Source organism: Anolis carolinensis, chromosome 1 (assembly GCF_035594765.1).
Source record: "Anolis carolinensis isolate JA03-04 chromosome 1, rAnoCar3.1.pri, whole genome shotgun sequence".
Lineage (NCBI taxonomy): Eukaryota > Metazoa > Chordata > Lepidosauria > Squamata > Dactyloidae > Anolis > Anolis carolinensis.
Window position 1 is genome coordinate 71316676 of NC_085841.1, and position 11470 is coordinate 71328145.

General features: G+C 41.8%; 2 protein-coding genes across 4 annotated transcripts in view; both read right to left on the reverse strand.

Moving 5' to 3' along the window:
- pnldc1 (PARN like ribonuclease domain containing exonuclease 1) overlaps nt 1-460 on the reverse strand; it is a 28958-nt gene extending 28498 nt beyond the window's left edge. The window contains exon 1 of one of the 3 annotated variants that reach the window (XM_008123287.3): nt 292-453. In XM_008123287.3, coding sequence (XP_008121494.1) covers nt 292-367 — 76 coding nt within the window. In that variant the 5' untranslated portion in view covers nt 368-453. Of the gene's footprint in view, nt 1-291 lie in introns of all 3 variants that reach the window. The other 2 variants (XM_062976653.1, XM_062976654.1) reach the window with 2 other exon arrangements.
- Nucleotides 461-6383: 5923 nt separating this feature from the next.
- On the reverse strand, nt 6384-10838 carry mrpl18 (mitochondrial ribosomal protein L18). Its single transcript, XM_008123299.3, has 4 exons — nt 10527-10838; nt 7903-8089; nt 6979-7213; nt 6384-6584 (listed from the first exon to the last, which is right to left on the reverse strand). The coding sequence occupies exons 1-4, from the start codon at nt 10591-10593 to the stop codon at nt 6513-6515; spliced, it is 561 nt and encodes a 186-aa protein (XP_008121506.1). The 5' UTR covers nt 10594-10838; the 3' UTR covers nt 6384-6512.
- Nucleotides 10839-11470: the final 632 nt, after the last annotated feature.

Consider the following 11470-nt stretch of genomic DNA (forward strand, 5'->3'; position numbering starts at 1 on the left):
TTTCCCCCTCAGCCGCTGCAGAGGGGGGAAAGGAAGGGGTCTGGGGCTGTGAGGAATGGTGGGGGTTGAAGTCCAAAACACCATGAGGGAAGGCCCAACTTGGCCCATGCCTGATAAATATAAGCGGGCAACAAAACAGAGCTGGGTAGGCCTTGCATCAGGAAACAGCGCCCCCTGGAGATGGCGCACGGCCCTTCGCCTCAGCTCTAGGAGGAGAACCTCCTCCAGGATTCGCCCAAATAGGCAAAGGCCAGCCTTTCGCCTCCTTCCACCCGCCAGGGCTTTCCTCACCGACAAAATCGCATCCCGAGAGGAGCTCCTGCAACTCGGGCAGCCTCTCCTCGAACTGCGAGGCGCAGATATCCATCTCGCCGTCTTGGAGGGACGCGCCTCCTCTCCCGCCCTTTGTAGCACCACTTGGGATCCTGGGAGTTGCCCTCTGGTGAGGCACCCGCCCTCTTTCTTGGGCAGAGGCCCTTAAAAAGCTACAACTACCAGGATTCCATAGACCAGGGGTCCTCAAACTTTTTAAGCCGATGGCCAGTCCACAATCCTTCAGACTGTTGAGGGGCCGGATTATCATTTGAAAAAAAAAACAACCAAACAAATTCCGATGCACACTGTCTTATTTGTAGTGCAAAAACAACAACAACAACAAGACCAATGAAAGAACAATACAATATTTAAAAATAAAAACAATTTTAACCAACATACATTTATCAGGATTTCAATGGGAAGTGTGGCCCTGCTTCTGGCCAATGAGATAGTCACGTTAATTAGGGTTGTTGTTGTTGTTGTTGTTGTTGTGTGCCTTCAAGTCATTTCAGACTTTGGGCGAGCCTAAGTCTATTTATTATTTATTTACTGCATTTATTTACTACATTTATTTCCTGCCCTTCTCACCCCAAAGGGGACTCAGAGTGGCTTACAAATTATATGTTCATACAATATAATATATTATTAGCATAGCACAGTATTAGCATTATATATTACTATATTGAACTGTACCACTATACTGTAATATTTTATGTAATATAGAATATATAATTAATATTCTTATATGGTATTATTAGTGTTATATTGTATTACATTATAATATTATTATCAATATTATATGTATATACAATATATTATTTTATAAAACTGAGGGCGGGGGCCAGGTAAATGACCTCGGAGGGCCGCATCTGGCCCCCGGGCCTTAGTTTGGGGACCCCTGCCATAGACACTACTCCTGGATGTTTTGGAGCAGTGGTTCTTAACCTGTGGGTCCCCAGATATTTTGGCTTTCAACTCCCAGAAATCCTAACAGCTGGTAAATTGGCAGGGATTTATGGGAAGTGTTGGCCAAAACACCTGGTGACCCACAGGTTGAGAACCACAGCATTTGGAGAGCACAGGGAAGGGTGTTCGTTTTGCTTTCTGTGCTCCTGTTCAGAAGATTTCAGTTCACTTTCTGTCCCTGTGAGAATTTCAAAAAATTTGGCTTGTGGAAATAAGGATTGGGAGATAAAGCTTCATCAGAGGCCTCTTCCACACCTGAATAAAATCCCACGTTTTCTGCTTTGAACTGGAATATATGGCAATGTGGAGAAAGGGATATCCCACGATATCAACGCAGAAAATCCCACAATATTTGCTTTGAACTGGGTTATCTGAGGGCCCTTCCATACAGCCCTATATCCCAGAATATCAAGGCAGGAAATCCCACAATATTTGCTTTGAACTGGGTTATCTGAGGGCCCTTCCGCACAGCCCTATAAACCAGAATATCAAGGCAGGAAATCCCACAATATCTGCTTTAAACTGGAATATATGGCAGCGTGGACTCATATAATCCAGTTCAAGGCAGATATTTTGGGATTTTCTGCCTTGCTATTCTGGGATATATGGCGGTATGGAAGGGCCCTGAGTCCACACTGCCATATATTCCAGTTCAAAGTAGATATTGTGGGATTTTCTGCCTCAATATTCTGGGTTATATGGCTATGTGGAAGGGCCCTGAGATACCTTTTCCCCACCATAACTCTTCCAGGAGTTAATTGCTCTTCATAAGGGTAGGTTTCTCTCACTTCTTACTGTCTCCCCTGTTTTTAAGCGTGAGTCACTTGTAAGTCTAATGTTTGTAACTCAGGGACTGCCTGTATAGGGATTTGACCCCACTTTGCATTCTCTCAAATTCCAGGGTTTGTCGCCTGAAGAGGCACTACAGCTCCTTGGCTGAGAGTTTAAAGCATGGACCCTTCTACACAGCCATATAACACAGAATATTAAAGCGGAAGTCCCCATAATATCTGATTTGAACTGTGTTATCTGAGTCCACACTACCATATATTCCAGTTGAAAGCAGAAAATGTAGGATTTTGTTCAGCTGTGCGGAAAAGGCCTCAGATAACCAGTTCAAAGTAGGTATTGTAGGATTTTTTGCCTGGACGTTCGGGGTTATATGGCTATGTGGAAGGACCCCCGAGACGCCTTTTCCCCATAATAACCCAGGACTGATTTTCTCTTCTTAGGGGTAGATTTCGCTCACTCCTTATTGTCTTGCCTCCTTTTTTAAGCATAAGTTGCTTGTAAGTCGGATGTTTTAACTCAGGTGTAGGGGCATTGACTCACTAGCACTCCAGACGAACTCTGCCTGAGTTCAGGAGTCCCCTAAAGGCCTGGTCAGTGGTGCAAGGAAGAGGCCACAGGTTGGATTCTTTATTGCGGGCCTAACAATAAAGGGACAGTAGTGCCCACTGCACAAAAGGACTGTTGCAACCTGAAATGGGGCTGCACAGCTTTTTATCACTTTCACATAAAATTGAAAGCATGTTCTCATTGCTATACAAAGATCAATCATTTCATTGGTCTAAACTAATACAGATTTCATTGCCTCTCTATGACTCTAACAACCAGGAAGACAAGCATGTGGTATCAATGTAAAATGTAAAGATAAAGTTTTCCCCTGATATTAAGACTAGTCGTGTCCGACTCTGGGGGTTGGTGTTCATCTTTATTTCTAAGCCGAAGAGCCAGTGTTGTCCTTGGGCACCTCCAGGGTCATGTGGTTGGCATGACTGCATGGAGCACCATTACCTTCCTGCTGAAGTTGTACCTATTGCTCTACTCACATTTGCATGTTTTTGAACTGCAAGATTGGTAGAAAATGGGGTTAACAGTGGGAGCTCACCCCGCTCCCCGGATTCGAACCACCAACCTTTCAGTCAGCAAGTTCAGCAGCTGAGCAGTTTAACCCACTATGCCATCAGGGGCTCCTGTGTGGTATCGAACAGAGGCAGAATTATGATTTCATGTCTCTGACCCTGGTTGTCTTAATTAATCAGTCTTTTTTGTTTTTCAAAAACTCCAAGTGGCTGAGAAATTTAGGGAGTACTGGGAGTATTAGCTAGACAGTTACACCAGGTTGGATTTTATCCTTGAAAGTGATCACCTCTCTGTGTCAGCTCTTTCTCCAAACATCAGCAATTTTCCAAACAAAGGCCTCTACAAATCAGGACATATGGGACTTACAATCATTGAAAGCATCCATGAAAATCCCATTTTAAAACTACGTCTCCCTCATTGAGACTGCCTGTATAGAGATATGATCCCACTTTTAACTGCTGTGGTTCATCCTCTCAAATCCCAGGGTTTGTCGCTTGAAGAGGAGCTACAGCTCCTTGGCTGAGAGTCTAAAGCAGGCATGGGCAAACTTTGGACTTCAACTCCCACAATTTCTGACAGCTACGGCTGTTAGGCATTGTGGGAGTTAAAGTCCAAAACACCAGGAGTGTCAAAGTTTGCCCATGCCTGGTTTAAAGCATGTAACAAAAGTACCAATCCTAAGTTTGCATAGGATGCAGCCCTGGCACTTAAGAATTTATGCTGTGATTCGTGGCCTGAATGGGTTCCCTGGACTATTTGTCCTAAGGTGGGGCCTTAAGAGGGTGTACTTGGCCTATTAACTAATAGGCAGCTAGCCAGATTTAATTTTTCAGTTATAATGCTGTCAATTAAACTTCCCGGTTGTAATAGTCACATCATTTTAATTGTTTTAATTTGATTTGGATACTGGCTTTTATTTGTGTTTTATGTTTGATTTTCATTACATGTTGTATTATATGTGGCATTTAATTCTGCCATTGTGTAAGACTGCTCTGGGTCCCCCTGGGGGAGAAGAGCAGTATATAAATTACGTAATTTAATTAATAAATAAATGGGAAAAGTGTTGATCCATTGTATGGTGTGAAACTGAAAGGTCAAGCAGACCCAGCTATGAAAGGCTTTTGCTGTTGCCTCCCAACTTAACCCAGAAGAGGAGTCGCAAGGATATGTAAAGACTTTCAACATCATCTCATGTGGTTGTGGCTGCCCGCTGAATTTGTCCTGAAATTAGAATTACTAGTTTTCTATAGTAATGAAAAGACCTATAATACTGCTGAAAACGTCATGGTATGCCCTCCCTGGAAGGGCAACACCAGGTGCATTACACTGAAGAATTATTGCACTTTGAAACCACTTTAACTGCTGTGGCACAATGTTATAGAACTGTGGGAGTTCTAGTGTTTTAGGGGGTTTAGCCTTCTCTGACAGAGTGATGATGCCTAACCAAACTATAAAGTCAGAATTCCATATAGTATTGAGCCATGGTAGTAAAATAAAACTCTCACTTCTATTAAAAGTACTAAAGAACCCAACCCACCTTTCCCCCAATAATGTCTATTCATGTGGCCAAATATTCTTTGGAATTTGAATTCATTCCTGCCTTTTACACAAAGGCATTAAAGAATTTCACCTAATTCTTCAAAGTTTGGCTAGAATATTAGGTAAAGGTAAAGGTTTCCCCTGATGTTAAGTCCAGTCACGTCTGACTCTGGGGTTGGTGCTCATCTCCATTTCTAAGCTGAAGAGCTGACGTTGCCCGTAGACACCTCCAAGGTCATGTGGCTGGCATGACTGCATGGAGCGCCGTTACCTTCCCGCTGACCTATTGATCTACTCACATTGGCATGTTTTCAAACTGCTAGATTGGCAGGAGCTGGAGCTAACAGGGGCCGCTCACGCCACTCCCGGGGTTTGAACATGGGACCTTTCGGTCTCCAGCTCAGTGCTTTAACGCACTTCGCCACCGGGGCTCCTCAGCTAGAATATTATCTTTCCAATTTTTATCATTTTTATATACAGGTGTACCCCAGCTAGGTAGATCTGGACTTTGTCTCTTTTAACAGAAAATTTGGTACCAGAGGTAGAAATAACATGGAAATAGCAGTAGATTTGTATGCTACAACAATTAAGAGCAGTTCAACATGTTTCAGCAAATTTTTTATTTAAAAAAATAACATTATGCCAATGTGAAATGAAACTGCTGTCTCCAGAAGCACTGAACATGTGTGACAAGCAAAACAGAAAGAACAGACTAACCATTTTACCAGTTCCCTGGTATGTTGAAAAAGCATAGATCTATACATTTGCCACCGAAAAGGAAATAAAGAAAAATGGGAGATCATTGAAAGAAAGGGAAAATCACCCCAGTATGCATTTTGGAAGAAGCTTTCAGGTGGTCTCTAGATTTAAAATGTTTTTGTTTATTTATGTAAGACATTTTTTATGTAAGCACACATAGCCACTATAGGGTCCATATATATGACTGTATATTTCTACTGTACCAGAAAGTATTACCATAGCATCCTCATATAAACTGAAACAAGCATACTTTGATGTTCGAAAACACTAAATTTGGTATCAATTTACTTAGAAGTGCATGGAATAAACTGTCCTGTTCAAGTCACTAACTGAAAATTGCCCTATCTTCACCACCAAAAATACCTTTAAAACTGCAACAAAAATTATGTTGCAGGCATTCTGGATGCCAAGACATCCATGAGCTGTAGAAGGAAATTAGGCATGTCAGCTAAATGCTTGAGCCAGTGCTTCCTTGTGCCATATGTGGAGAGGTGGCTCCCCTCTTGCTGGATATAATATTCCTTATTAGATTTTGAGATTCATAAATATGTTATTTTAAGTTTTATCGCTCTAATTGGAACTTAACTAATTTTCAGCCTGGATGGAACCTACATGCTTTTACTTAAGATGGTCAGGAGATCTTAATGATTGCACCACAAACAAATGTACTGTATGTTCTACACAGAATTCCAAGTAAACATCTTTTGAACATCATATCAGTTTATATTAAGCTTAGCTCACAGCCCTATTCTATACATTTTTCTTTGCCTGTTTTTGTTTTTCTGAAAGAAGGATAAATTTAAATTTACTTCAAAAGAGAGCAAGGAATTATCAACATGAGGAGTACACCTGTTTTGAAATCCAGTTTCTTTGTCTGAGTTCCAGGTGAAGTTCAGTTGTAGGTAACAGCAATCAAGAAAAAATGCCATTGAAGTCAGTCCATTTTAATATTTTTATTTATGAACATATGATTCAGTATTATTAAACTATGGTTATTTCTTCTGAAAGGGTAGAGCAGAGCAGACTTTGAAACAGTATTTCTCAGTGTCTTCTTGTGAATCTTCAGCTTATTCATATATTCTTCGTACCTCTCTCAGAGTAATACCACCTTCTGTCATAGCATTTTCAAATCGTTTGACCTGTTTTGTTTAAAAGAGAAACAAATGAAGTCATGATCTTTGTTCAACCACACAATATCCTATTTTTGGAACACACTTTCTCACATTTGTTCTAATTTTTTCCCAAAGAACTTTCCAACTTTTTGCAGCATATCTTAACTGCAAGGCCATAAACCAATGCTGACTTTTAGCATCCAAACAGAAGGAAATTGCATTTCTGTCATCTGAAGAAAGATGGGCTACAGAACCAATAATTCAGAGCAAATAAAATGATTAACACTAGAGCCAAGTGACATCTTTCTGAAAATAAAGCTGCTCTTCAGACATGAAAAGAGGTTGAATTTTAGAATCAATTGCATGTTGACTTTTATAATTAATAAAAACCTAATCCTGCCCCAAAACTCAATGTACTTGCCGATTCGCTACGTTTTTCCCATGGAATTGTAGCGCGAAAGTCCACTATGCCGATTCCTGCTTCAAGACACCGTTGTGCCAGCACTCGCCCCACATTCTCACATGCTGCTATGTTAGATGTACTGTGAAGGTGTTTCTTGATGGCCCACTCTTGGGTGGAAGCGGAGACTACAATGTGACCACTGCAATGCTCAACGTAGGCCTCCACATGCTTCTGTGATCGCGCAAGTCGCAACCTGAATAGTAGAGCATTTTTAAAATCATAACTTGAGTTCAGAAATTACTGCTGACAAGATTTTATAAAGAAAAGTATGGCAGTACTTCTCAGAACACTTTCATGACATAAGGGCAGAAAATATTGTGAAGGGGTAACAAGTCATAAAACAGGTATAATTTTTTTTAAAAACATGATTTTCTTATAAGATTGTATAGACAAAACACTTATTTGTTGTGTGCTTTTTAAGTCATTTTATCCATATCCTAATATTTAGTTGATGTGGTGGTTTCAGCTTTGAATTGTGACTCTGGAGCCCAGGTTTGAATACCTGCCCAGCTATGGGTGCTCACTGAGTGACCTTTGACATGTCACATAGTCTCTCAGAGGAAGGCAAACACAAACTTCCTTTGACTATATCTTGCCAGGAAAGCCTTGTGAGAGCTTTCACTTTAGTCAGAAATGACTTGAAACTACACAATAATACGGTGAACATAATATAGGGTTTTCTTGCTAAGAGTTTTTTTCAGAGGCAGTTTTTCTTTGCTTTCCTCTAGGTTTTTGTGCTGAGCAGGGATTTGAACCCTAGTTTCACAGTGCCCTAGTGTAACACACAAACCACTACACTTCCCTGGCTCTAACTTCTTTACTAATAATAAATTCAAAAATATACATAAGAATTCTGATGTTCTACATATTTTCCTAACCAACCTATGCCAATAGTCTTGTTTGGGCCATGTGGTTCTCCAGCCCCGTTCCTTCCTTGCCAGAGCCAAGCGTTCCAGATTACGTGGGTTCCGGTTAGTGAAATCAGGGGCTACAATCTCGTTTTCTCTTGTATCCACTTCATCCTCAGCAGAAGGTGTGGAACTGGGAACAGCAGAAATACATCTAAACCCTGCAAAGGAACAAAACATTTTAAAACACTGAAATCCAAACAGAGACACAAAATACAAGAAACAATGAATCCTTCAAATTAGAAAAATTGTAAATAGTTATAAATGTATTTCAGATATGTTGGCAGTCTCTGAATAAGAGATTAAACATTTTGGCTATCTGAACTTTCAATTTAAATTGATAAAATAATGCTTCTGGACAGTTTCCTTATGCACCGTGCTCCAGAATTTAGAAAACAGCCTATTCAATTGTTATATAAAAGGTCATCTGATGGCACTATTTTTATATTATAAAGTAGCAGACTTTTATAGGGCTGAACAGGGGAAAATAAGGGGAAATCTGCAGTTAAAATTAGTCAGATGAAATATCCGAAGAAGTTTAAAAGGCAAGGATAGTTAATGAGTCAATGGAAGCAATAACTTCTATGAAGCTCCAGATTTATAGGCAAATATCAGAAAAACTCTGTATGACTCTGAGTCTCGATCCAATATTCACATTCCTTAAAACAAGAACTGTGAAGTCTGTAGGATAATATGGTGCCTTATTAGTCTTTCATAAAAAGAAAGAAGCGGGTCCAGTAAAACTGGACTGAGGACATTGAACAGGGGAAAATAAGGGGAAATCTGCAGTTAAAATTAGTCAGATGAAATATCCGAAGAAGTTTAAAAGGCAAGGATAGTTAATGAGTTAATGGAAGCAATAACTTCTATGAAGCTCCAGATTTATAGGCAAATATCAGAAAAACTCTGTATGACTCTGAGTCTCGATCCAATATTCACATTCCTTAAAACAAGAACTGTGAAGTCTGTAGGATAATATGGTGCCTTATTAGTCTTTCATAAAAAGAAAGAAGAGGGTCCAGTAAAACTGGACTGAGGACATTGCCCCGACTCCTGTCCTCTTCATATCCTCAAGATCTGCTTGAGAAGTTAGCAGAACTGTCCACGGCTGATTTTCAAGGAATGCTGCAGAGGACCTCCAACTGATACGGCACTTAATTTTACTTATGGAAGTGTGGCTCGATGGCACCATGAAATTAATATTTTAGTATAAAACACCATACAGCTGAATAGACCGAGTTAATCAATTATATTTACAAAGGTGATTCAATGGATTTGCCCTACTAGGACAAACTATGGGATTCGGCCTGTAGCATTTACTACTGTGCAGTAGCAGAAATCCGGAAGTTCTGGCAGTAACTGCACAAAAGACAGACTATATTCAAACTGCACAAAATGTGTCCCTATTTTCCAGAAGGGATATTTCTCCCTGCCAATCACGCATGCTACAAACTCCGTGGTTTAACCCACTGTGGGTGCTGATCCCAAACAGGACCCCCTTAGCTCAATATTGGGGTCATGAAAGATTTGGCAACAAGAAAAGCTTACTGAATGTCGCTTAGTAGCTGTTTTAGACGTTTACACAAATGTGTGGTGCCGTGTTTACAATGGACTCTGCAGAAGATGCTTTAGCTGTGCTTCATAAATAGGAAAATCAGCCTGTTTAGCAACACTTACAAATGCTGACTTGTTAACGGTAAATGTTTGATGTGTTGTCAAAGACTTTCATGGCCCGAATCACTGGGTTACTGTGAGTTTTCCTGGCTGAATGGCCATGTTCCAGAAGTATTATTTCCTGACGGTTCACCTGCATCTACAGCAGACATCCTCAGAGATTTTGAGGTCTGTTGGAAACTAGGCAGGTGGGGTTTATATATCTGTGGAATGTCCAGGGTGGGAGAAAGAACTTTTGTCTGTTGAGGCAGGTGTGAATGTTTAAATTGGCCACCCTGATTAGCATTGAATAGCCTTTCAGCTTCAAGGTCTGGCTGCTTACTGCCTGGGGGACTCCTTGTTGGGGGGTGTTAGCTGGCTCTGATTGGTTCCTGTCTGAAATTCGCCTGTTTTCAGAGTGTTGTTGTTTATTTAATGTCCTGATTTTAGAACTTTTTAAATACTGGTAGCCAAATTTTATTCATTCCATGGTTTCCTCCTTTCTGTTGAAGTTGTCCCCATGCTTGTGGATTTCAATGGCTTCTCTCGGTAGTCTGAGTTGTTAGAGTGGTCCAGAATGTCTGTGTTCTCAAAAAACATACAGAGCAGCCAGGCCTTGAAGCTGAAAGGCTATTCAATGCTAACCAAGGTGATCAACTGCAACATTCACACCTGCCTCCAACAGAGTTCATTCTCCCACCCTGGACTTTCCACAGATAAATAAGCCCCACGACTAGTTTCCAGCAGACTTCACAACCTCTGTGGGAGCCTACCATAAATGCAGGTGAAACGTCAGGAAAAACTGCTTCTGGATCATGGCCATACAGCCCGGAAAACTCACAGCGACCCAGTGATTCCTGCCATGAAAGCTTTCGACACACGAGTTGTTCTCCCGCTCGTGTAAACGAGGACCCATTTCCAATCCAAATCCTGTGGGCTGTATACCTGGCGCCGCCTCCCGCATCCCCGTGGCTGTGACCCTCGCGAGCGACACCGCTTTCCAGAGAGCCATCACGCCCGGCAGCGCAGCATCACTAGGAAACCGGGGAGAGCGCCATCTTTACTCAGGGAAAGGCGTGCTTCCCTCTCGCTTCTCACAGATCGATGTCTCCGTTGGGTTTACAAACTAGTGTCCCAGCTGTTGGACTTCAACTCCCAAAAGTCCCAGCCACCTTAGGGCGCGATCAGGAATTCTGGGAGATGGAGTCCACAAACAGGGAAATCTATTGAAGACAGGAAAGTGTCTCCACCCTTTAAAAAATGGCTCCTGCAAGTTTATAACCTTGTTTCCGATTGGCCCCCTTAACTAACCCCGCCTTCTTTTTTTCTCGGACGGTCCAATGAACTAAGGGCATTTCGAAGGGTCGGCACCTTTTAGGTCAGGCCTGGGTTAAACTTGGGCCCTGCCGTGTTTTGGACTTCAACTCCCACAATTCCTAGCAGCCTCTGTGGGGGAAAAAGAAAAATCCTGATGATGCTAGGAATTGTGGGAGTTGGAAGTCCAAAACACTGTAGTGGCCAGATTTGCCAGGCCTGTTTTAGACAGACAAACCTCAGTTCAGCTGGCCATCCTTGTAACTGCCATGGCCCCATGTGATGACATTATGGGAGTTGTACTCTGCTGAGGCATCAGCACCTTTGGGCAGATTAGGTTTGTGAAACTATAGCGTTTGCTAGAATATTCCAGAACAAACGCAACAGCCTCGCCCATATCGCTCGTTGCTACGCAACGGTAGACCGAAAGAGCCTTCCTTGTCTAACAACCAATCACCATCAACCGCTCAGAAGCAGTCGGCCGATTGCGTTTGTAACAGGCCTTTTGATTGGCTAATATTCTTTTGCGCTTCTTCCGTTTCCCGAGGGGCGCCATCTTGCGGGGCGGGGTACCC

What these genes read in the sequence shown, in the direction of transcription:
- mrpl18 (XM_008123299.3), bottom strand. Translation starts at nt 10,593, where the DNA reads ATGGCTCTCTGGAAAGCGGTGTCGCTCGCGAGGGTCACAGCCACGGGG. An exon ending in GATGCGGGAGGCGGCGCCAG is followed by an intron (nt 8,090 to 10,526) that starts GTATACAGCCCA and finishes GTTCCTTTGCAG; the next exon opens with GGTTTAGATGTATTTCTGCT. An exon ending in AAACAAGACTATTGGCATAG is followed by an intron (nt 7,214 to 7,902) that starts GTTGGTTAGGAA and finishes TCTACTATTCAG; the next exon opens with GTTGCGACTTGCGCGATCAC.